The 27,262-nt window shown below is 36.3% G+C and overlaps 1 protein-coding gene across 15 annotated transcripts in view; it reads left to right on the top strand.

Moving 5' to 3' along the window:
* CACNA2D1 (calcium voltage-gated channel auxiliary subunit alpha2delta 1) overlaps nucleotides 1-27,262 on the top strand; it is a 433,632-nt gene that overhangs the window by 315,441 nt on the left and 90,929 nt on the right. For all 15 annotated transcript variants that reach the window (XM_052789138.1, XM_052789141.1, XM_052789144.1 and 12 more), the window contains exons 8-11: nucleotides 3,076-3,145; nucleotides 4,001-4,051; nucleotides 5,117-5,216; nucleotides 26,924-27,082. In XM_052789138.1, the coding sequence (XP_052645098.1) occupies nucleotides 3,076-3,145; nucleotides 4,001-4,051; nucleotides 5,117-5,216; nucleotides 26,924-27,082 (380 nt within the window). The remainder of the gene's footprint in view (nucleotides 1-3,075; nucleotides 3,146-4,000; nucleotides 4,052-5,116; nucleotides 5,217-26,923; nucleotides 27,083-27,262) is intronic.

Genomic DNA, 27,262 nt, shown 5'->3' with positions numbered 1-27,262 from the left:
AGAGCTTAGGATGAATGAGTAATTTAGTCATGTTAATTCTTGAGGTTGAAGAGGGAATTTAGCACTTCTTTGGTGTGAATGAAATTTTAGATACTAAGTGCTGAGTCCTTATTTATGTTTAGCCATGCAGAGACTTACTACTAGGTTATGTAAACTGTTGTAGAAGACATCATAAAGATCAATAGAACTAGTTTTCTCAGTAAACATTATATTTCTTAATTAGTGTTTGTATGATCCAGCACCCATTCATATCTGATGAAAAATTTTGTAGTCACAGCATAAACCCAGAAAAATTTCCTCACACAGAAACTTAGGTGCTTGTTATATTTGTCTCAACAGAAGATAATATATTAATTAGGAAAAAGAAACTTATTGACATGGGGCACAGAAAATACTGGTTTAATGGCATGGTAAGAAATACTGTTTTTAAAGACCTTCTTCAGATCTCTCTGAAGCTGCTGACAATCTTTCCAGGACGGTGCATACTGAAAGGGCCAAGCTAGTGAAAGAGAAGTAGAATTTAGCTGTTGTGTTTGCCACTCAGTCTGTCTCCCCAAATGAAAAACAACGTTAAGTGTTACCATTCACAGTAATCTCCAAAAGGATTAGATGGACTGTAAGTAGTGTGCCGAGTGGTTTATTCACAGTTTCTTTTGTGTATAACTGGACCTTTGTAATAGGTCTTAGTCTAGTACTGGTGAATGTCTTCCCTTCCGTTGTGCTTTTTTTAACTTACTAATATAGATGTAGCCAGAAGGGGACAGACTGAACTTTGTTGCAATCCAGGAAATTACTGAAAAACTATGGTAAAACTGAGCGCAAGGCTTAGTTGCTTGAGCCTTAATAGAAGAACCTCCTCTGAAGACTGATTTGGAAAGATTTGTCTTCAGATCCTTTTTTTTACTCTGTCTCAACTAGAAGTTTTGAGCATTCTCTCCATAAAGAGAGGGAAAGAAAAGAAAAGAAAAAAAATAATTTTAAAAAGTGCTTTTCTGGTTTGTATTCCAGTTAAAAAACCCCAACTTTTGCCTTTTGGTGCTTTTGGAAATAGGGAAAGTTCCAGGCATTTCAAATTTTATTATTCCATGTTTCCTCACAACTTTAAGTTAGTATTAATTTTGCCTCTTCATGTTTCTGAAAGATTTGCCACACTATATTTGGTCTAAAGGCCCAGTTCTGAAGTGTGTTCTGTCTAGGCAACAGGTGTTGACCTCAAGGAAGTGATGTGCTTACCTGTTAGGTAGTATTACATTAATATATATTTGTTGCTCTCATACTATGTCAGTATCCACTGTTACAGCAGAATATGATGATGTTAGTAGCACTTTTCTTCAGCTCCTGCATTCAAATTCTCCTTGAACCACCATTTGTTTGCTTTGGAGAATGCAGTTAAGGAGTTGGAATTATCTTTTGTATGAAAAAAATAACATTAAAAAAAGAAAAGTTTCAATTCACTTAGTGAAAATTGCTAAGTTATTGTCACTCTAGCAGTGTAAATTACATTTTATCTGTTGTTTTGAAATAAATCCAGATGCATACATTCAGATAATTCTCTGTTTCTGAAGACTGTCTTAAGATATGGGTTGTTTAAGAGGGACAGATTTGGTAGGGCATAGCCTTATATTGGATGTCAGTGGAAAGACCGAAAGTTTGGGCAATAGTATAGCAGTGTTGGTGGGTACATTGGATGCAGATTTTGCAAGTCTGAGGGAATGCATTTCAAGGATGGATTCTTCAGATGGAATTCCAATGGATGGGTTAATCTGGACGGACACAAAAAGTCCATGATTGAACATGTGCTAACCACAGTTTCAGGCTCATAAAATACTGGTGAATTTAACCTATGCATACCTAAGTAATGGTACTTAAGTTACAAATTTCACATATACCAGTCTCAAAAATTCTATTCCCTCATTTCTGGAAATTTCAAAAAGACCCTTATCGCTTCAGGTTGCAGAGGACCTGTCAGGTGGTCTAGTGTGAGATCATAGACAATATTGGTACAGAGTTTGAGGTTCTTCTGGTGTGCAACAATAAGCAGTATTTTCTGTGGCTGATAAATGTATACTGATAAATGTCCTGTGGGTTATGCTCAGTTTAAATGTTCTGGTAACTGATGTACCAACTCAGGTTATGGTCACTTAGTAAAGGGTTCATTTAGGAAAATAAAAAATAGGCAGCTACTCTATAAGCTGGTGGCTTCTTTTATATTCATGGATAGGTGTATCATAATTTGTCCCATTTGTCTTAGTTGAATGCTTTTTCAGGAAGAATCCTGCAGTTGTCTATATCTTTCTTTATTTCCTAGACAGAAAAAAGATTAATGTCAGGAAGTAGCTCCGCCAAAGCTGTTGGCATACAGTGGGAGAGCAAATTGCAGAACATTATTTCATTTCATGTAACTTTTCACATTTTTATTTGTGTTCGTTAAGCTGTCAAATATTTTTGAAAGGCTCATTTTGTTTTTCAGTAAGGAAAAGAAAGATTCCTACCTTTGCTGAAAATTATGGTAAAGCTTAGATTAAATACTTGCAAAAGGTTATTAATCTTAGCATTTTCTTTACAGAGGCACGAATATTTCCATTTTATTTTCAGAAAATATGATACTTCCATGTTACTTTTCTAAGTTGTGTTTTTAGATAAAGCTCTCGTGTCAGTGTATAGTTTTGTAGATGCATAGCTGAACTTTAGATCAGTACAGTGTTATTGCATACAACATTAATTAACTTATAACTGTTTTTAAAATTATGTACTTTCTTGTAAAAAAAAAAAAGTTTTTTCACTTTACAAAGTACTTTGTTTGAAATTCTGGTTCCATTGAAGTCAGTGGTCAATTATAGTCAGTAACTGTTTCTTCAACACAACTTGGCCCTTTAAGGTGTTATATAGTTTTATTGAATTATATTATATGCTCATATAATCAAAAACAGATTACACAAATTTATTTTTACCCATACCAAATGTTGATATTTATATAGTGCAAAACCTGTGATATTAATTTATTATATTATTGTATTTAAAATCCTTAAGATAAAGTTTTTACTTTATACTATACAATTTTTTTTTCATTTTTAGCTTCCCCATGGGTAGATAAAAGTCGAACTCCAAACAAGATAGATCTGTATGATGTTCGCAGAAGACCATGGTAAGATTTCTTCAAAGGACTGATGTATATACATCACTCACTCACTTTCTAGATATGACTGTGAAGACAAATTTTTCTGATTATTTATCTCTAATAGTCCTTACTTTTAGATATTGCTATTTTCTTTTTAAAAACCCAGTTAATTCTTCTGAATAAACAATTTTCAAATCATACTACTTGTTATGCAGTATCCGCTATCATGCATCGTACCATTGCATTACATAGACCTTTTAGTAGGAGGATAACTACCAAATAGGTATAAGGAAATTAAAAACTTTGATTTTGTGCCAAAATCAAATGTAATTCAGATTATTAGACTGAGCCATTCTTCCAGACATTTGCAAGTGTTTACAAAAATGTCTCGGTGGTTTAGACCAGCAAAAAAATCACTAGATTGGTAAAAGACAAGAGAACAGTGGGATTGTTTCTCATGATTTATTTTTTTCTGTAAGCCTCTCAAGGCATAATGCATATTGATACCTGGATTCATACTAGTTGAATATATTCTTTCAAAGGATGAAGTATTTTTCTGTAAACTGGGCTGACGTAACAATTCATCTGTCATTAAGATCTTTAGCTCTGAAATAGCATTCATGTTTTTCAGTTATTGACATCTGAAAATAGTGAATTTTGATCCGTATATCCTACTTCCAGACTTTGCTAATGTGTTTTATACTTTGGTTTACTTAGAAGACACAGCAAGAGAGAAAATGATAGCACATGGTTTTCTACTAGCTATAACAGGGGGATTTGTTGGTTCAGCTAGATTTAGTTTAGAGATCGCAGACTGTCTTCCACCACACGCAACAAATGTGTTTTCAGATTTGTGTCATTCATACCCTTTATTTATTTCAGGTATATCCAAGGAGCTGCATCTCCCAAAGACATGCTTATTTTAGTTGATGCGTAAGTGTTTAATGTCTGGATATTGACATTAGAGGGATAAAAGTGCTTAGATATATTGAACAAATCTCTGTATGCTGAAAAATGGAGAGAGGATTAAGAAGTCCTTATATGCAAGGATCAAAAATCTTGGTATGAACAAAATAAATACACAGGAAAAAATAGTTCAAAAAGCCCAAACCAAACCTGAAAGTTATTTAAACTGGGGACAAGGAAGTGTTTTTTAATCATTTTAATATTATTCTGCTTTCCGTTTCTTAATTACTGAAAATTTCTCATGTGCATGCCAAGATTTGTTGTAAAACACAAACCTACAAACAAATGACTAGAGGCATTACAGTAGATTTAATCATGATTTCATGAGCCTGAAAGATAAGAACGTATGCAGACTTTGCATGTTTTACCATGCATATTTAAAAATCGCCAAGTTTGGTTACTATAAAACATTAATAGAAAGTGAGCAAAGAAATTAATAAAAACTCTCTCTTTGCCTTGGCAAGGCTTCCTTTGTTTAGCTAACGTTGAAGGACTGAAGGAAGCATTGAACCTGATGTGTCAAACATTGCTTTATGCTGAAAAAATTCTTAGTAGGAGAATTTGCATTTAATGCTTTTAAATGTGGTGAAGTGCTTTCATATCAGCAGTGAGTTTTTTTATTATTTCTTCACTTCGGCTTAGGTTTTGCACTGAATCAAACAAGCTGTCATTTGGGTATCTGAAAATCTAAAAGCTGTAAATCTGTGTGTAGGAGTATAAAGTGTTTAGATAATGCATTGGTTGAAGGTGGTAAGCTCTCTTAGATTTCTCGAAGTGAAAATGAGGAAATGATGTACCATTATGACTTCATCTGAGCCACCGGACTGGGGCTTTGAATGCCAGTTTTAGACTTAATTTTTTATTATAATAATGTAATAACGCTAATGATGAGTTGGAGAATTCAGGAGAATTATTGACAGTTTCAGTGTGAAAGTTGGTGAGAGTGCTGGTTGGTGCTCTGTATTTTCTTTGTACGTTTTAAATAAAACTTGTTAAATTCAACTTTTCTATTTTCTTGTGTATTTCTGTTAGGAGCGGGAGTGTCAGTGGATTGACATTGAAACTAATCCGCACCTCAGTCATTGAGATGTTAGAGACCTTGTCTGATGACGACTTTGTGAATGTAGTGTCAGTGAGTATCTGTTCTTTCCACAAAAATTGCATTGTCAACAAAGCCATAAGCAAACTACTTTTAATGCCGGATAAGAGATACTTGAATGTTAAGCTGCTAAGAGACTTAAAATATATTGCAAAATACCACATTTGGCTTCCTGTTGTCTTGTAACGTATAATGAAATTCCTAGATTTGTTGCTATCTATACATTTGAGTGAAAGGCAAAAGTCGTTTAAACAAACTTCTGTGTAGCCACATTCTCCTTTCCAAGATATTATTCTGATCTGTGTAACACATCTTCGATTTGACTGGTATATGCCAATTCTCTTGAAATAATTGGTGGTTCCCTGGTTTTATATTGTGGTGTGAGATAAAATGATACAGAGGAGGTAGGGGGGAATTCCTTCTCCCATACAGCAGATATGTGGGTTGCTTGTGTTGATAGATGCATGATGACAGAACATGTACAGCCATACATCTAACCCGCCAAAGAGGTGTTGCTGAGAAGTTCTACAGTTAGCAACTTGGTGGGTAGCAAAGCAATTTTTTCACATAATATGTATTAAAATAGAGGGGAGAATCCATGAAGAAACTTAAAAATCCACATATTTTATGCATACAGAGACAACATATGTGATGTGCAGGTCAGAGGATTGTTAGGAGGAGGGTAGGATTGTAAGGATTTTCAAATTAAGGTGATGCTGGCTTTTCAGCAGCTGAGATTTTTCAGAACATGATCTGAAACTTTAGTACTACCTATAATTACTACACTTCAAACTTGACTACCAGAATTAAAACTTCTGTTTCCATATAACAGAGTTTTAAATAGTTCTTTAAAATAGTTTGGGGGGTTTTTTTGAATGGCATTTTAGTCTTTCTAATACTTGCCTGGAATTTAAAGTGTGAATTCCCAGTTTTCAAGAAAGCTGAAGGCAAAATAAAATAGATTTGGGGAGGGGGAATATAGTATGGGCAACTTCAGTTTTCAGACTGATACCTTAGATGTCATGCTCTAGCCTTGGGCAAGGCTTTTTTGTTTTTTTATTAAGCTGTTGAACTGTAGAGCTTTGATTTTAAGGATTTAGGATGGGAACATTGACATACTCTTAATGACAAGAGACATCCTGCATGGTGAGTAACTGGAATGATTTTGGAGGTAATTTTCAACTTCTGCAGATGTGTTGTAGCCAGCCTCCAGGGAGAAAGACCTGAAATATCACTATCAGAAATCACTTTGAACACCACTTATTGCTTCGTTGTTCGCTGTCAGTCTAGCTAGACCTTTCTCCATGTAGTAGAGAGAAGCTTTTATTCACAATGGAATTTCCTTTGTTAAAGTTTTTAACAGTGGATTAGACCATTTTCTTTAGTCTAAATTGCAGTGAAAAAAGGAACTAAAGTTGTTTTTTATTATTATTATTATTATTATTATTATTATTATTGGAAGTAAGCTTTTCTGTAATGACATTAGAGAGTTGAAACCTTGTTGTTAGGTTCACTGGTTTTAAAAAAACAAAGATTGTAATCCTAAACTGCTGGAAATTGATTACTGTGTTCAGTGGAGCTGTGCCAGCTTTCACCACTGGAAAGTCTGGACCCCCACTACTTCCTGATTTACATAGCTTTCCAAACTCTTTCCTTCATTTGCTCCCAGCTGAACAGAAATAGTGTATCTTAATGCTAAGCCTTCCTTAGGCTCAGGGTATTTTATTAGCTAAGCTTCAGTGTTATTCTAGCAAGGCCCCAAGGTTGGTATTTTTGTTGAAAAATAACTAGAAATCTTTGAATATTTTCTACAGTACATTTTCCCAGTCATTTGTAACTTACAGTATGTAAGGACCTTTCTTCTCTGAGTGAACTTCAGAGGCACACATCAGATATTTGACTGCAGAACCGAAGAGGACTTTTTGGTTGTGCTGTGTTCATCCTCAGAGGATGAACAGAAATATGCATAATAGAGGATGGCATGTCTAAATCTTTTATAAAGTGCTATTTGGTGTTGTGAACTTATAATTTAAAATTCCACATTAGATCATTCAGTATTGCAGTTATTTTTGTATAACCTATGTTTTCATGTGTTCGGATGACTTGCATATTAGAATTGTGGAAGACCTTGTGTTCAGACATTCTATTTCTCTACAGAAAGGGAATCGTATGCTATAGATAGGAAACAAATGGTTGTACTACTACAAGGCATTCTTTAAGCAAGAGAAGTGAACACAGAAGTTTGATCTTTTTTTAGGATTTTTCCCTTTTTTTTCTTTAGATTGCTCAGTTTTTCCACAGTCCAGCCAAAGTCTCAAATCAAAGTTAAGCACCAGAAGTGACACTGCTTAAGAAGGTGATATATTATCACACTCAGTATTATTTGTTCTTAAGATTATTCACAAAAGCATATACACAGGCCTTTTGTAAAGCATTCATCCATTGCAAAGTTGGTATTAGTTTCTGTACTGTTTTCATGTATGTTGCTTTATTTTTATGTTGCGTTTAGATATTTTGACACTTGAAGTAAAACAATGTGTTAGAACGATCATTATTCTGATCATTCAGTTAGATCTTTGAAAATTACATACATGACTTTCATTTAGGAGGATTTCTTAGAAAGTCTGAGATCTCATCTTTATTCAAATATTAAATTCTTCATTTTACTGCTTAGATTTTTCCCACTTATTCTTCCTTGTATACCTTTGGTGAAAAGCTTGATGATTTATTAGGTTTAGGTACTGTGTTAAAAGACAAGTGGTTCATTAATTCTTCTCTAATTTTAAAATAATCTCATTTTTCTTTTTTCTAAATGATCTGAGGATCATCTAGAGATACGGTGATACACAAAAGATCATCTGGTCACAAGTGGTGTTCCCCAGGGCTCAATATTGGGGCCAGTTCTCTTTAATATCTTTATCAATGATCTGGACAAGGGCATAGAGTGCACCCTCAGGACGCTTGCAGATGACACCAAGTTGGGCGGGAGTTCTGATCTTCTTGAGGGTAGGAAGGCTCTACAGAGGGATCTGGACAGGCTGGATCGATGGGCCGAGGCCAATTGTAAGAGGTTCAACAAGGCCAAGTGCTGGGTCCTGCACTTGGGTCACAACAACCCCATGCAGCGCTACAGGCTTGGGGAAGAGTGGCTGGAAAGCTGCCCGGCAGAAAAGGACCTGGGGGTATTGGTCACCAGCTGGCTGAGTATGAGCTGGCAGTGTGCCCAGGTGGCCAAGAAGGCCAAGGGCATCCTGGCTTGTATAAGCAATAGTGTGGCCAGCAGGAGCAGGGCAGTGATCGTCCCCCTGTACTCAGCACTGGTGAGGCCGCACCTCGAATACTGTGTTCAGTTTTGGGCCCCTCACTACAAGAAAGACATTGAGGTGCTGGAGCGTGTCCAGAGAAGGGCAACGAACTGGTGAAGGGTCTAGAGAGCAAGTCCTGTGAGGAGCAGCTGAGGGAGCTGGGGTTGTTTAGCCTGGAGAAAAGGAGGCTGAGGGGAGACCTTATTGCTCTTTCCAACTGCCTGAAAGGAGGTTGCAGCGAGGTGGGTGTTGGTCTCTTCTCCCAAGTAACAAGCGATAGGACAAGAGGAAATGGCCTCCAGTTATGAGAGGGGAGATTTAGATTGGATATTAGGAAAAATTTCTTCACTGAAAGGGTTATCAAGCACTGGAACAGTCTGCCCAGGGAAGTGGTTGAGTCACCGTCCCTGGAGGTATTTAAAAGACGTGTAGATGTGGTGCTTAGGGACATGGTTTAGTGGTGGACTTGGCAGTGTTAGGTTAACAGTTGGACTCGATGATCTTAAAGGTCTTTTCCAACCTGAATGATTCTATGATTCTATGATCATTATTCATCACGGAATATTCCATAACAAAGAAGGCACGTCTAAATGAAGTCCAGCTCCAGTGCTTTCTTCAGACCCCAAAATATCAACTTAAGCATTTTGTTCTAGGTGAAAGAAATGTAGATTTATTCAATATGTTTCATGTTATTGCTTAAGGACATTGTCTCTTGAAGTACCCTGGTATTAGACATCATTAGCTAAATAAAAAGTCCAAAAAGCTAGGTGCAGATTTTCAGTTGATACAAATTAGAGGATGGATATATGAACACTAGCAATAACTGGAAGTTATCTACAAATTTTCTTTCCCCCCTGGATCTTTTGGCCAAGTAAGCAACAGTTGTTTTATGGCTTGTTAGCTTTAATAACCATGCAGCGTTTAGTAATGAGGTTTTGAGTTAACTAGAGAGCTGTTTTACTGCTAACCTCTGCCAAGATGTTGTCCCACAAAACCCATATGTATGATGATTCATGCCCACAACTGAGAGACACAGATTTAAGCTCATGCCAATCACTTCTAGAAAGTGACAGGATGATTTAATGAACCATGCCTGGTATATGGAGAAATCCTAGGGAACAAAAAGCTTAAAAGTAGATGTGTTAAAATACATTAGTTCTACTGATTTAATATAGTTCTTGCATTTATTTCCAGGGAAAATAGTTTGAATGGACTATTAAGTCATGTAAAGATTGCCAGGGGTTAATAAGTCATGATTTCCTCTGGGATTTGCATTTTTCTTATCTGAAGTGCTGTGCTTTGTTGCCGAAAGAAAACCTGCTGTTTGAAAGAGCTTAAATGTATGAGTAATACAGCTGTTTCCCACTAATCCGGTTATATGCTTTGATAGCAGTAAGTGGTAGATGATAGGGGCAGCAATTCCATCCCAGCACGTTACGATTTAGTGACTTGGTTTCAAATGTTGACACAGAGAGTGTAATTTGTTTATGATTGTGGGTAGGCTGCAGTTTGCAGGAGAAATGTATTTCAACTTCAAACCTTTAGAGGTGCGGAATACCACAAAAAGGAAAAACCTGCCTTACAGCAACAGACGTGTTAAAGGTCAGGAGCTGTAGGACTGTTTAAAATCACTTAGCCTTTGTAAAAATCCAAACTAGTATTTACTGTTTAGGAACTGGAAATTAAATGTTAGGTGCATACTGGAGATAATAGAATCATGCTCTGGGAAAATTGGAAGCTCATCTCCTGCTCTTGTGTGGTTTCTGCACATTGACAAAAATCAGAAGGAAGGAGATTTCTGGATGAACTGGTTTCAAAGAAAAAACCATGCACCTAGCCTATGAAATTATTGTTGGGGATAAAAGCTATCTGTGGAAGATACACCCCTTTTTCCACTGATTTTTAATAGCAGTTTATCATGTAATTGTCACAGCTCAGTGGTTGCAAACCTGTTTGCTTTGCCCCCCTTATTCCCAAGTTGATATAATCTTTATGCCTTCCTAATTAAAATATTTAAATGTGATAATACAGAAAAAAAATAGTTTTGTAAAGAGCTTTTCAATTTATCAAAGGGCTCCTTTCTCTTCCTGCTGCATGTTCCTTCCTGTATTCTGCAGTTCAGATTGCACCTATATTCTCTTAGATACAGGGAAACATTTCTTCCTTCTGAGAAATACTTCCTTAAGCTTATTTAAAAACTTAACAAACATGCCATGGGTAGAAACCTTAGCCTGAAGTCCTACTGAAGGGAGGAGGATGCTAGATTTTGCAGCCAGGTAGCCTGTTGTGCTTATGATTTCTTTGCTAGAAGTTTTAGATTTGTATGAATGTACTTCTGTTCAATTGGCAAAAAATTCCAGAATTTTCTTTAAAAATAACATAAAATTGGTTTCCTTTTCACTTCCATTTAATTTGTTTTTAGTGAACCTTAAATTAAATTGCATACTCAAATAGACTGACATAATTTTTTCCTGTGTTTTTCAATTTTGACCCAGAAAAATTCAGTAGTGGTTAGTTTTTCTAAATAACATCACTATTTGAAGCAGAAATCAAACATGATCATGATATCAGTGCGAGATACTGGCACTGAAGTAGTTCTATTGGTGGATCTACAGGAAGAGATGAAAAGCCCTGTCTGAAGGGGTTTGCCAGCAGACTTGCTAATGAACGTATGTCCTTACTTTCTCATTCTCCATAATGGACAATATTAAGGAGAAAATATAAAGATGCCTGCCATCTTCTTCATTATTTGGCAAATTAAAAAAAGATAGAGAATCAGGTTCCCACTGTAGGTCTGCATAAGCATCTCTCTTACTGATTTAATTCTGGAACATTTCAGGTAACGAATCACAGTAGCTCCAATTAAGTATACAGTCTCCTCAGCATCTATTATTCCCTTTTTTTTTGGGGGGGGGGGGGGGGGTGTTTTTTTTTTTTTCATAGTCAATGAAAAGCGATATAAAGGCAAGTTTAGAGCTGAGTGTTGAGCTTCCTGATTCTTTTAAACGGCAATCCATCTAATTGTATCATGACCTTGCAGTGTTTCTTAAATTGAATGGCTCATTTTCAAGAAAAGGGGCAACAATGATAGCTGCAGAGAAACACATCTTCACAGGAGTGTTCTTTAATGGAAAGTCATTAGCATTCCTTAATGGAAGGTCATTATCTTGCACCTTCCCTATTCAGGGACCAAATGAATTGTGGTATGCATTTTCATATAGGTATGTTTAGTAAGCACTGTAGGTGCTGGGTTAAACAAAGCTCGAAGTTATGATCAAAAATAATATTCAATTTCTGCATTGCTAATAACTGCAAGTAGAGCTAGGTTATGTATCTATAGAAATATATGTATAGGAAATAGATCTGGAGGACATGTTTAGCAAATGTAATGAAGATGAGTATTCTGCAAATAACAATGGAGAAAATTTGGGAACAATGGAAACCCAGCAATTGTTAAAAAGTTAGAAAGAATTTTGTTTTTTAATGGATTAGTGAGAGTAGGAATGGAAGCAAGAAATGCGGTAGTATAAACAACATCATTAAATGTTTGTCTGCCTGCAGAATTACAGTTTCATTTTGCTTCCCCTTTAAAGAGAAAGTCGAGAAAGGAGTCAATGACACTATGTTAAAGTATTTCAGGTGGGGCTGGAGTTGCGAGGAAGATTAGGGTAAGGATGATGTTACATCAGTTGGCTTTTTTGAAATGAGGTTAATTGACTTTAGTGGGATCTGATCCTAGGAAAGCAAATTACACAGTTTGTATCAAGAAAAAGTGAAGGACCACTAGGAGTCAAACTTCTTGCAATCTTCTTGATCTCCTCATCTGCCATGATGAACTTGAAATGCTTCTACAGCTTCAGTGACATGGCTAGAGACAACTTTCCACCTATGTCATCTATGGATTGATGGTTCACTTTCTCTCCTGGGAGGCAAACAATGAGTATTTGAACTCAGATTTTGACTGTATGACTCCTTTATTCTGGCTGAATACTATTACATAAATGTGGATCATATCACTAATTTAACACAAAAAGGATTGGCTCAGATTTTACAAAAAAATATTGTAGGTGTCTTCTCTGAGAACCAAAAGTGGTTTATGGTTGATTGCTTGGTTCTTGAAAACATCTCACAGTCCTGAGTGAGTCATCTGAGAAGCTGGATTTCAGACATACTCTCAAACTCACAGATTTTGACCTTTTTTTGGCTGTTCTGGAGTTCATAAATAAATAGCCTGATAACTGATTTGATCACAGCTGAGAAGTGCTGTGGCTGGGGAAAACTCTTGCGTCCATAGACTCACAAAACTGTCAGATAAAAGCACGGCGAGAATCACTAGTTGGAGCCCAATAAATTTGAATGGTGCATAAATAGTTAATATGCCTCAACAAATTGCAAGGAAAGACTCTTTATGTCTTCATATCAATATTTAATGCTTTCCTGGAAGATGCACTTTAAGCAAACATCTACCACTAAACGTAATTGTTAAGGTCTATTACAGAAGTAACCAAGGGAATTTTAAGGACCAGTGATATGTGAGTGGTGAGACACTATGCAAGAAGTCAGACTAGAGTATCTCATTGCCCCTTTTAGCCTTAAATCAAGAATACATAAAGGTTTGGGTTCGTTGATTGGTTGGTTGGTTGTTTTTTCTTTTTGCTTTGTCCTGCTGACTTATGTGTTTATCCGGAGTAGTTGTTCATCATCCACCTTAGATACTAATGGACTGGAAAGTACTTCATCATCCTTGTGTGACATGAATACTTTAGCCTTATTCTTTGTAAATTGGGAATGTTTACCAAATACTTTTTTCTTTTCTGTGTATACTTAACAGTATAGCCATATCTGTCTAGCAACAGATGTGTTCAGTAGTCAGTCTTTCTCTTATCCCTGGTGTACTTATAAATTCCTTGTTATCTTCAGTTTAACCAGCCCTACAATATTGTCAGTGCAGTAAGACAGAACAGCAAATACCTATGTAAAACAGACATATACAAATAGTCCATGATAAAGAGGTGAAAATGAAGTGTTACTTTGCTGTCCCAGTGATAATACTCTCTCTGGTACTTGCTTACATTTTTTTTTAATATCTGGGTTAAAATAGTACACCAGTATGTAAAACCAATATAACACAAAAACCATGGTGATGTTAGTGCAGGGTCAAGTCTTCTCTCTCTCTGAGAATTACAGCTAGCACCAGGACCATCTCCAAAAGCCAAGCTACCATGTTCAGCTGAGAACTGTGCTCAAGCTAGTAAGCCTTTGTAAAAGTACAGCCAGCCATATCCCACGCAGAAGCTACTCATATTTGTATTCAAAAGCCATCTAGCCATACCTGATATATTGCTGGGGAATTTAGAAAGAAAGCATGTGTTTCAACAATTTTTCCTGATTTCTCATTTAAACTGAGCTTTACATAGCTACAAATAAACTTGAGAAACCTTTAGAAGATTAAGTTATTTTTATTTTAGAGTTACAAAATAATAACCAAGCCATCTAAATTTAGGGATTTGTTTGTTTATACATATGTTTTTTTACCTGTCAGGGGAAAGTTCATCATGCCAGATTCAACACCCCAAGAGAGGTGAGGCTGTCGCAGTTCCGTGCCACAGATCCAACCGGTAGTGAAGCTGAAAATGTATTCCCAGTGGGCACATGCACACGGAGCACATGTATATACCACATAACATACATGCATGTATATACATACATACCAGGCCAGCCACACAGGTAACACAGATGAATGCAGAGCATTCATGTGAACACAGGCAGTGCCAACAGCCTCATCCTGCTCCCCTCTCTGGCTGAGCTGGATGGAAGTCTGCTGGTGAGAATATATGTATGTTGTGTACTGTGTGGATCCCTCCAGCAGCTGGGCTCAGACACTCCATTTGCCCAGCAGCTGCCCCTAGATCCCAGTCTGCCCCATTGCTGCCACTTAGACATATGAGTCCCTGAGGCCACAACCCCACTCCAGTTGCTGGTATAGACCATCTCATGTTCACAAGCAGAGCAGTCGAGGTCTCCCTTGGTCCCAATAGCCAACCCCCCACTGTGATCTCAACCTTAGAGACACAACACACACACATGGGTTTCACTACTAGAGACCCCCAGGACCAGCACTTGACACTCATTCCAGGTGCTGGTACCATGGACACACGGGCCCTGCGACCCGTGGTCTGACTCTGGTTGCTGCACTCACGCACCCATGCACAGACACACACGCAGAATAGAGAGTCCCTCACCCAGGAAAAGAGATAAAAATGGAGTTTAATAAGAAGGCAGGACAGACTGCACTGATGAGATGCAAGACATGGCCAAACTGACCAGCAAACTATTTACACAGGACCAACAATTTTTCCCCTTACCCCTCTATTTTCCCCAACTTGTTCATCCCCAAATCACCTAAATCTATCCCTTTCCTCACCCTGGTTCTTCCCTTAAATATTCCATAGTAAGTCCTGTGCAATTCTAAAAATCCTTTTCCACTGCATCCCATAATGTCTCACATCATACAAACTCCCTGAGTCCAAAGCTGGGGTTATTGTATTATAAATTATTGCCTAGGCCCTAGTTAGTTGTGGGAAAAGAAAAACACCTCCAGAAGACAAGTCATCCTGACTATATTGAGGACAAATTACGGGCAGGACGTGCTTGTCTGTCTCCACTGGCTGTAGGGGGAGACTGACCCACTGTCTTCGACTGGTCTCCCAATTAAAAGATCACTGATATGAGATGATCTGAATCATACTACCTCTGCTCAGCTGAGAATGCAAAAGGGAGTCAGCGGGAATAAAAACATCAAGCACTTTTGGATTTTTTACACCTCTTTTTTCTTTTTGTGTGTTACAGTTTGCTTTAATATATCAGCTAATTTTTTACTGTTGTGTTATTAACTGTAACTTCAGTTTGCTGTGAAAGGAAATGTTCAAAAGTTATGTAAAAGAAAAAAGAAATGGAAAGAGTTGGAAAAGAAATAGGGCAAATCTTAAAACAAGATCTGTTTCATTTTAGATCTGTCACAAAGTGTTAATTCCAGGGAATAGAGTACATGAGTGCATGAAGAGCCAAAGGAAATGGAAATTAGAAGCTGAAATTCTATATTAGGATGTCAGGACCAGGGATGTTGCTGGAAAGTGTACATTTATTACTTTACAGTACAACTGACAATTCCAGATGACTAGAAAAGTCACCTCCATTCCCACTTTGAGGGATTGCTTTGGGCATCAATACAGATTTTTATTGTCTCCTCTTATAGTTGTCAAATGTCAGGAAGTCAGACTTCTAACAACACAGCACAGGCTTCTGCGATTTCCAGAATAGATTGTAGCTCTCTAGTATATTAGTAGTATTTAAAATGAGTAGTTTAGTAGTGTATAAAATGAGATGATAGCTCTGCCTCATGGTTCCACTAAATGGTTAATAAATCTGTTGGCTATTTCCAGTTTCTTAATTTTTAACAAAGCACAAGTTTTACTAGAGACCCCTGCTTCATCAGACTGTCATTGATCCTGTGAATTTTTATGGCATGTCAGATGCTAAACCAAAAGTGCATTTCTGTGTCATCTTTCCAACTAAGAGACAATTATTAGGGGGCGTTGTGACAGTATAATTAAAAATCTGTGGTGGGTGAATGATCTCTTGAACAATGAACTCATTCCTTACCAGTTCTGAAGAGGCTGGGCTGGGCTGGCTTTAATGATTCTTCTGGGGAAAGATGACTCACCATGTTAGTGAAAAAAGAAGAAAATGCAGGCTGTCCGTAAGGTCTGGGACAGGATGAGGGCTATGTGTTCTATGGTCCCGCTTCTTTTAATATATTTTCTATAAAAGTCGTGTATTTGTTATGTGAAAATTTTAAGATTTATGTGGCAAGATGTTAGTTTGGTGTGAATCTAAAGGATCTCTTAGCTTAGACAAAACACGAATAAAATACTCATCGACTTCTCCAGTCTCACGCTTTCAAGACTCACCCTTTTCCCTCCTATCTCATGCTTCCCTGCCTTAGCGCAGCATCTCACACATCAGCAGTATGCTGCCGCAGCCTCCTTACTGCTTGCGAACCCCAGGCACCATGCGCAGCCAGGCACATTGCTCTGCCCTGCAAGGGTGACAGGCACATTTAAGTCAAGCCGTGGGAATATAGAGGTGAAATTGTAGCCCCCTGCTGTCCCCCAGTTATGTGGCCTGATGCCAAAACGTATGTCTGTCTTGTAATTTAGTGCACTGACTAAACATTCATCTTGCTTTTGAAGCCCTGAATAGCAACCTTACATACCCAGTGAATTTACAGATAACAGTTTAATACTCAAACCTTTATCTCTGGTGACCAGCGATAGGACACAAGGAAATGGAATGAAGCTGTGTCAGGGGAAATTCAGTTTGGACATTAGGAAAAGGTTCTTCACTGAGAGAGTGGTCAGTCACTTGAACAGGCTCCCCAGGGAAGTGGTCATGGCACCAAGCCTGTCAGAGGTCAAGGAGTGTCTGGACAACACTCTTGTGTATATGGTTCAGTTTTAGGTAGTACTGCAAGGAGCAGGGAGTTGGACTTGATGATCCTTATGGGTCCCTTCCAAATTGAGATATTGTATGATTCTATGATTCATCTTTTTGGCCAAGGTTTTTTTTGTGTTCTAAACAACTTGAATTTGACTGAAAGAAGCTTTCCACAGTCAAGTGATAATAAAAAAAAGTCTACAAAATAATTTTTTAGAAAGTCTCTTCCTGTTACAGCTCTCTTCTGGAGTGTATCTGGGTAGCAGTGCCATACAGTGCAGACAACAGGACTGCAGCACTACAGTAGTGCAGTGGTTCAGATCAACCAGCTTTCTCTGGGAGATGCTGAAGTTTACAGTAATGAAATTTTCAGTACAAGTCAGAAATACATAATTTTAAGTAAATAACACATGCTAACTTAGCCACAGCATCATGAAATGACCATAAATGAGTTCATCTTGCAAAGCTAATTCATCTTTTCAGCCTATGTTAACGTTCTTTGCTGTAACTCTGAGATTTGCAGCACAGCATCGTACTTTATGGTCTGAACATTAATCCTTTTGTACTCAGTGAGAGCTTTGCATTGATTTATGTGCAGATAATCATATTGGTTAGAAAGGTTAACAAAGCTGACTGACAGCAGATTTTGGCCCAGTATTTGGTCTTTTTCCAGACATTTATCTCATGTTATGCCACACTATTTTTTTCACCAGATATTTTGTGATCTAAGACTATTACTGTTTTTGAATGCTGCTACCTCTGGTCTATAATACATATATAGACATTTCACAATGAAAAGAAATGGGATACATTTTAAATTGCAGGAAATGCCAGTAGTGTAAATTGGCATATAATCCTAATTTTATTTCATCCTATACTTGCAATACAATTTAAGAAATGCAGGTGTGCTCCTTCTGAGTACTAGAATAAGGTTTCTATATTTTCTCTACTGTATATGTGTAGGATTATATTGTATACCTGAGGACTATCTGTATGCAAGTCATAGGATAGTAGAAAACAGTTATTTTATGGCAAGATGTGAATGCTGAACTTTAACACCACATATTATTTTTTGGCATGTCAAATTACAAACCTTCATTGCTTGAACTGCCTCAAATTTTCTGTGTACTAAGATCTGCATGGGAGTTTTCTTCCTATTCTCTAAATGGATTCTGATAAATATTTATAATATCTTCTCACTGCTGAAATATAGAATCTAACTGGCCTTATTCAAGATTCAGTTATTCTTGGGATTAACCCTAAAATCCTATTAGCAAGCCTAAAGCAGCAGGAAAAAAAGAGAAAGAAAACAGCAAAGCTGGATTTAGCTACAAGATGAAAGCCTGATGAAATCAGATCTATTTCACTATTGCTCATTTAATACATATAGATACAACTGGGTCACCAAGCTGATTTAGCCATGAGGTAGAAGTAGCATAGCAACAAAACTCAGCAGATTGAAAGTCAGCAGCAGTAGTATCTGATTAGGTCTTCAGCAAGCTGACTATATTTTTCTCAATTTTCAGTATTCCTGCAGCGATGTTTCTGATTTATTCAGCTATCATGATCTTGGTGTTTTAAATGTGTAAGTTTTGTCTCTGTAGCAAATTTAAGTATAGGAATTACTGCTTTCTTCAAGTTTACATGATTTTCTATAAACATTTCTGAATGTTTAAAAATAGACAATTTACATACAGTTTAAAGCAGGGTCTCCTTTAATGTCAGAAGTTTTGTAGGATAGGTTTTTAGGGTTTTCTAAATTTTTTTGTTTGGGTTTTTTTTTAGCGTAGAAGTGTAATTTCAGGAGATTCTGATGAAAGGTGCTATGCTGAATCAGTAGATGTTAGTAAACTAACTGGGATGAGTGAATAATAGGAAGGCAGCAGGTAAGGATGGTTGGGAAAATCTGAATTTTTACATAGATTTGGTATTAAAAAATATTTTACAGATTTTGGAGATGCAGAAAGACATTTAGATAGGAGGTTGGTTTACAGCTTTTCCATTATGAGTGTTGTAAAAGCTGTTGGAAATTGAGATGCTTGTTTTGGTAATATGGATCCTTTTTATGGAAAAAATAGATTTTCATCCTCCTGGAGCTGGGACCTCTTTTGTTCAACATGTGGAAATTTTTTCTTTAAGGAGGGTTTGGATTTTAATATTCCTGCTTCTTCACTCATTTGGCATACAAGAGTATTTTATTGTTTCAGTTGAAATGAGAAATTTATGCCAGTCACAGAAAGCTCCAACGACCTCCACCAGAAGTGTAAAATTTCCCATTTCAAGATAACATTTGTAAGACCAGTTCAACTTTTTTGTTGTAGTGCCACCTAGTGACTAAAACTTGAAAAAGTTTTTTAAAGTTTCATTAATTTATTGGGTTTAACCTGTTTATGTTGTTGCATTTTCCAGTAATGAGATGATTTACAAAAGATTTTGTGTTTTTCAAATTGAATCGCAGAGGTAGTGCTGCTGCTTCTGTTTCTTTTCCTGAGGATTTACATAAACTTACTGCTATCCTTTTTGAGAATTGTGGCTTTCCTCAGCGGACAGTGCTTTGTCCAGATAGCATCTGATAAATGTTGACTGAAGCTTGCTTTCTTGATCATGTTATAAAAACAATTAAGCACATACTTAAACTGTTTTTAATAAATATATATATACACATATGCATGAAGACATCAGATACAGCATAAAAAAAAGTGTTGACTGTCAGAAACAGTAATAAGCACTTTCTGATCAAGATAAATTAATGCCCCAAGATATTACTCTCTAATTATTTATAGCGTTACTTTTTATGCTGCTGTTTTCGATGCCTGCTTGTTTTGCTAGGATTACACATAATGTGAATTCTAAGACAGTGCAATGAAGGGGGTGCTTTGTGTTTCCTTTCATAAAAGAAGCAGAATCAATGGAAATGTTTTATTTGCATTTAAATAACCTCCTACACTTGCCAAAAGAATGATTGACATTGGATTTTGGATTTATATCCTTTATACCTCGCAGGAGATGGAGACATATTTAGATATATAGAGAAGGATAGATGGATATATAGAAGAGAATTGGAAACATTCATCAGTTTATACATTGCCTGTGAAATCAGAGATTTTTCTCTCACAGTGCTGTAGTCTTCAGAATGAATTGCATTTTGAAAAAAATTAAGTGATAAGCTCTTTATGAGAATTCATGCTTTAAGAATTTGTGCCCTATGTGACCTTGTGGTTTAAATGGCATATACCAAAATAACTATGATCAAGTTAAAGGGCAGATTTGAGGACATGGAGTTGGTTGCACAAAGGAAAGGGAAGAAGCATGTTCTGGTGCTCTAGTAGTAGGGAATTCAGATTAAAGCTTCTGGCCATGTCGTTGCCTCGGATTTACTTGTTTTCTTCCCTGTTGCTTCACTTTTCTCACCAGTAAAATGAGAACAGTTCTGAGCTATTTCACAAGGAGTCCGAGACACTCAGTAGTGTTTGAAAATGTCTGTGATGCTAAAGTGTGGATGTCCCTGGGAGTTATATGCTATGTGTTACTTGCTAAAGCTTGTCAACTGGGGAGAGATCAGCTGGTATCTGCAAAAGGCAGATCTATCAAAAAATTTCCCAATAGACAAACGAGTTTGTATCTGTTCAGCAGGTAATATATTGAACCAAATGCAGTTTTAGAAAAAAAAAATTAAATACGTTTTTCTTCTCATCTATTTTGTTTGCTGTTTTTTTTCCAGACTGCTTGGTACTTTTGATCTTTCTACTTAACTGTCTCAAATGTTTTTCAGTCCCTGTATATCCCACTTCCAAATACTAATCCTTTCTTTCTTCATTTTGCAGCCTTTTCCCATGAGTTTTTCCCCCTCCCTTCTCTTGTCTTATACTGTCCTCTTAATGAAAACACCCGTCTGTAGGGTCTCTTGGTATTCATTGTTTGATCTACCATCATATCCACAGAGTGCTTGGAGTGGGAACAGATATAGGAAATAAATCAACATCTCTGTTTCACTTCCCTTGAATCCTCTAATAACCTGGTGTTGGGGTAGGAGTTTTATTAATTTTAAAGAAGGATTTCCAGGTTGAGACTCTGAAAAAGAGGAGCCTTTTAGCAATGCAGAAGTAACTATTCTGGAATCAGAAGAGAGTTTCAAATGACACCCCTTCTCTTGTCAATCAGTTTAACTCTTGGGGCACTATGGATTGCAGAGGTCCATGGGTCTGGAGGAGCCCACAGCTCAGTGGAACTACCCAGAGGAGGGGAAAGGTCTCTAGCATTTAGATATTTCACTGCAACTCTGTATAATTTTCCACTAGTTTTGCAAGTTGATCCTTCTCTGAATAGGAGGATGAAGACAAAGTCCTTGTAAGACTGTCAGATCAGTATTTCTGTTTCTGACCTTCTCCAGAATGACAAGGTTCAAGCAGCATTAAACTCAAAACCCTTTGTTCAGTTTCATGTTAACTTGAATTAACTTACCTTTCAAGTTATTGAGTTGCCCCATATATAGCCAAAGATTGTACTGGTGGTTTGAGGTCAACTAGATGAAGTTCTCTAACACTTCTTAGTGCCCCAGTAAAAGGCTTGGGTACTCCTGCCCAAACCTGTGAATAGGAGGTCTTCATTTCCTCAGATCTGAGGATCATTCTGGGAGATCCCAAAGGCAGAGACTGCAAAAGGATATAAATAAATTGGGTAGTGAGGAATAATCTAGTGAAAAATATATCTAGATCCTATACTTTGCTATATAATTACAAATTTAATTGAATTAATACTTTGTGATACTTTAAAATAAAAAGCTGAGGTTATCCTGTTTTCCATGATTTCCAAGGGTTTTGCTGCAAGCCCTTCTTATTTTAGCTTAGATAAGGAATAAGCTTTTTATATAGTTGAAAAAGTAGAAGCTGTCACTGGTGGTGACATACTGTGTATGGTGGCTTTAGATTTTAACAATTGAATGGGTTGCCTCCAAATGTCATCTGTTGTTTTGTAAGTGACTCACTGAGCCCACGGCATCGTAGACAAATTCCATTTATTTTCTTTTTACCACAATGGCATTTTTGTGACATATGTTTATCTTTACTGCAATAATTAGGGGGAAATGCCAGTCTGATAAATACCCAACTGACATATTACATATAGATACATTGAGAGTATTTTATTCAATAAAATATGGATTGTAATTAGTGTAATTTTACACCTTTGATAGGATTTGATTTTGTAAGAACATGGACTGTCTGAAGTGGCAATTGGTTTTTGAAATCTTGCATGTTCTTTCTTCTACTTAAATAAAAAGTGATTGAGTATATCGTTAACTGGGTTTCAAGAAATCATCCGAACTTAAATAAGCATTATTGTGGTACTTAGGAGACAGGTAATGTGACCAGTAATCACTGAAGGCTTATTGCAGGTATTTTGGCTTTTGGTATCTTAATGTGTGAAAAATTATAATGCCACTATTGCCATTATATTTCAGATGAATGTAACTGAAAGCTGGCTCAGTTTGGCTAATTCAAAGTTATGAGTGGTCCTGGTATTTGTCACATGGTCAACTGGTTAAAGAGCAAAGTTATTTTAGTGTTATGAAAAGCCAGTTTTAAGGGCAATCTGAAGGCTTTTACACTTGAAATCCTTCAGTTACTTCAGTATTTTACTGTGGTTCAAATTAATTAAATGTAGCCCTGAATTTTGTTCCCCCCTTTGGACGTTTTTATTGGTCACATTTCAACCTTCAGACTTGCCTTCACCTCCTAGCAAACAGGTAAATTTTCATTTTGGAGGATTGTTGTTCCATCTACTGATTCCTTTATTTAATAAAAAACTCTTCTCATCTGCTTTGTTGACTGATGTTAACATTAATGTTGATTGATGTATTTGAAAACAGCTGGCTCATATTTTCTTAATTAAATTACAGCATTTGCAGACTTTGGTTGATGTAACTCTCTATTCTACAAATGTGTTATTTCTCTCCTTCATTTTACATCAGCATTTGTCAATCTATAGATGCAGATGATTTGACCTTGACACTTTGTTCAGTTTACATCATGTGTAAGTATAGTACAGTACAGTTTACTTGTTAACTGCTTAAACAGTTTGAGCCAGTATTCCTGTCAATTTTTAAAATGTCATTTTTGTATCTGTAATTACTGATCCATATGCTAGATACCTGACCTTCATAGAAATAATTACCCTGATACATTTGGAGGACTGCTAGCAAGCAATTTGGATTTGCAGTTTAATGTTAGTGGCATTTCAGGGAGAAATTTTCATTTGTCACTAAATTTTCAGTTGAACACCTAAACCGCTGTTCGCTATAGCCCAAGACAAGGCATGCACTGACCATAAGATTGAACTTATGGTTACTTTTATATTAGCTTATTAAATAATTTGCATATAATGTCACTGATGAAGCAGAGCAATATTTTCATACTAGTTTTTCAGATGAAATTGGCCTTTGTAGAGCAGAGCTACCTGCCAGATAGTGTCTTTCTTCTACTTTCCAAGTATGGGGTCTGTACCTTCATCCCATCTCACAACTAGAATTAATTTTCAGACCTTGCCTTTTTAAAATTACTTTACATCAGTAATTTTCCCATCAGGGCTACAAAGTTAGGTCAAGACAAGCTGAAATAATTCCGCAGCACAATACTGTTTTCAGTCCCACGTGGCTGATGTACCTAATAATCATCTGGTGATTTATTGGTTACTTCTGTAAGAAACTTCTATAAGAAGCATCATTGAGTGTGTCAGTGTTTTGCATTAAAGTGAATTGATTACAGTTGTGTGATCATCTCATGGTTTTGCTCAAGCAGCAAAACATGCTGCTTAAGCACAGCAAATAAAAATCATCACATGATATTGAGGGGAAATGGAAAAATGAATGACCATGATTTGTTTGAGTCTGAGGAAGGAACTTTTAGAAAAGATAATGGCTTTAAAATCACACAATGGAAATGTAGGGGTTCAGCTGGATGCCTTACATTTTAATCACAGTGGAGGGTTGGTCCTACCAAAATACTCTTTTCTGGGAAATATGGCATACATCAAAGGAATATTCAAGCTGAAAATTTGGTTATATATAATCCAATTCCATGTGTTCATTTATTTTAAAGGTGAAGTTTGCATTGTGACACTGGGAGAACTGGAAAATATTTTTAATCTTCATTATCTCATCCTGTTTTCATACTTTTGTTACTGTAAATAATTTAGAAACATGATACTATATTTATAGTTGTGGTATTATGAAAATTAAAGCCTCGATAAATAGAATATTACAAAAATAAAGAAGCAACCTTTGTCATATTATTATATACAGCTGACTTCTGTAGAGTACTTGGTCAAATATAACATTGCATTTTTCAAAGTTAAAGCACTTGTTCATGCTTTTGCATGTTTTTGGAAACAGTTGTCCCCTTGTGACACATTGGGAACTGCATATTGATAGAAAGGGGGACAGAAAACTTTGCATGAAGTCATTTGAGAATAACTTGCTCCCACAGATTTTAATCACCTGGGGACCAGAGCTATAAAATTGGGACAGAGTAATAACTGTCCTTATTAGTTAGAAATATATATGAAGATTCTTATATGGGTATTCTCATATTGTATTCTGCCTAGCAAGAATCAATACAATTTTTTAGCTAATACAGTCCTCAGGAAAACAGCAACTATACCATAAAAATATCACTATCTCACCAAAAGACAGTATTAACTCATGAGAAATGAGAAAAATAAGCTCCCTAGAAAAATAAATACAATATGAAGGTGACAAGATATTAGATTAGTTGTGAACTACTTAATGCTCAAAATCAAAATAGTAGGCTTTCTTCTTTAGGTTCTACATACATGCAGGAGTGGCTTGTGGTACAATAATGATATTAGAAGATGAGGCAGACAAATTCCTGCTTTAAAGTCTCTAGTTTATGGGGCACTTTGACACATCCTTTTTGTGAGAATAAGAAATTACATGTGGAACCGTAATAATCCAGCATAGCAAACACTCTCTTGATAGTGCCTGGATTTGCTCATTTACAGCCAAAACCCCCACAGTTGCAGCTCTGTGGCTATTTTCAAGAAGGACCTCTAACAAATTAGGCTAAGCCTTCTGCTGAGGATGATGCCTTTCTCTGTCAGTCATCTCTGCCATAAGCAATACTGTATTTTCTGTTACACATTTGCTCCTACTAATTCAATAGCAGAATTCTCATTGATGAAAGTGGATCTTTGATAAAAATTACTGGTAGTTCATATTTTGGTTGGTCCTAAGAGCAAGGAGAATGCATCTGTATGCATCTGATTCCAGGTCATGGAAAATTCTGCATACCTCCTAAGCACCCTATTGACTTGAATTGAATTATTATGCATTATTAAAAATGGTTTGATATTATCAATCACTTCATCCTTTTAAGTTCTGTTCGTCGTAAGTGTCCTACAGTTACAGTGCAAGTTCATGTTTGCTGCTGATAGCAGTTCTCTCTTCTACTTTGTGCCCTGTACTTAGTCATTTCTTTTAGACGTGTAAGTAGTCTGAGCAGTTATTGAAATCTGTGACCTTATTTACCTTATCTTCTATACAGTACTATTGAACTAATTAGCAGTATTGAGACTTAAGCCAACAAGGCCTGATTTTTAAGTTATTTTAAGGCTTTGCACCAGGTGGAAAGCATAAAATTACATTTATATTTACATTGACTTTCACTGAAGACCCTTAATCGGGAAGAGGCGTAATAATCTGTTTTCACCTGAAACGTAAATCAAGAGGTCTGGATTTTGGTGTCTTTAATGAGATGGAGTTTTACGGAGTTTTTTGGACATCTTGCTTGCCAGTGAGAAAAAAATCTCATACAAGAATTCTGGATAGATAAAAGAGTTTAAAAATTGGCCACGACAATATTTTAGTAATATTAGTCAAGAGTATCTTAAATAAAAATCACAGTGTTGTAGTTAAAAGGAGTTTTTCATTCAAACAGGGTTTCACTGTGTTGTAGTGAAAAGATTTTCATTCAAATAAACACGGATTATGTGCAGTAATATGCACTTTCATTCAAGACTACAGTTAGAATCGTACATGCTGCAGCATGTTTTAAGAGAAATCTCATCTTTGACTTTAGATAGATAGACATAGAGGTAGCTAAAAAGTAAGACGCATTTCTGCATCCCTCTCTCTCTACCGGGAGAGAGATATATATATATATCTATTTGTACTTATACATGTATGTATGTATATTTATACAGAGACAAATTTTAAAAAGATCACAAACTGTTTTCTACTTGTGCAGACAGCATTTTGCACATAAAAAATTTTCTATGTATGTTTTTAAATAATGTTAGAATCTCATATAAATGAATTTTTCAGAGAGCAGTCCTTATGGATATGTGGGTATGAGAGCACAAATACGTGTGTTTTCAGTACACACATTTGTATTATTATTAACAATATCCTGCTATTAACAGCTATACTCTCAGGTCGTTCCTTTTTCCCAAGAGTGTATTTTTTTCTATAAGGTATATTTACTAATTGATAATGGTCTGCAAGTTTCACTGTAAAAAAGCAGACTAATATGTACAATATGAAGTCACCTGATAGTTCAACCAATATTTTTCAGTGATTAAAAAAAGTGAAATAAGTATTTCCCCATGGTTTTTAATTCCCTAACTCTGCATTTCTTAGGTTGATTTCATTATATGAGCTTGAAACAAGATTTGTGGGAATTTTTTCCACTGTAATAGAGTTTTTTGGATTGCAGCAAAGAGTAAAGCACCAAATACCTTTTTTAAAAATATATTTATTGCCCAGTTTTGAAATCTCTAGACACTGCTGGACATTCTCAATGTAGTGGAAATGAAAATCCAGGTGTGACATGCTTTATCTCTTGGATCAAGAAAATATTAGCCTTTACTGCTACAGTACCTAGAAGAGATGAACTGTCTTTAATACTATTTCTATTTATTTTACAGTTTAACAATAATGCTCAGAACGTCAGTTGCTTTAATCATCTTGTCCAAGCTAATGTGAGGAACAAGAAGAAGCTGAAAGAAGCTGTCTATAAAATCTCTGCTAAAGGAATTACAGATTACAAAAAAGGCTTTAGCTATGCTTTTGAACAGCTGCTAAATGTAAGTATGAAATTCATCTCTGCTGTAAAGTGAAGACGGAGAACCTGAATTTTCAGATGGCCACTGCATGCTCCTCCATTTTGTAACTAACTGACAGAAGTGCAAACCTTTATTTAGCAAGTAAATTTATCCCAACAATATGTTTTTTCTTTGCAGAGCCCCCAGCAGATTGCTAAGATT

Source organism: Harpia harpyja, chromosome 6, assembly GCF_026419915.1.
Source record: "Harpia harpyja isolate bHarHar1 chromosome 6, bHarHar1 primary haplotype, whole genome shotgun sequence".
NCBI classification, from domain to species: domain Eukaryota; kingdom Metazoa; phylum Chordata; class Aves; order Accipitriformes; family Accipitridae; genus Harpia; species Harpia harpyja.
This window is presented reverse-complemented; position numbering and strand designations above follow the sequence as displayed.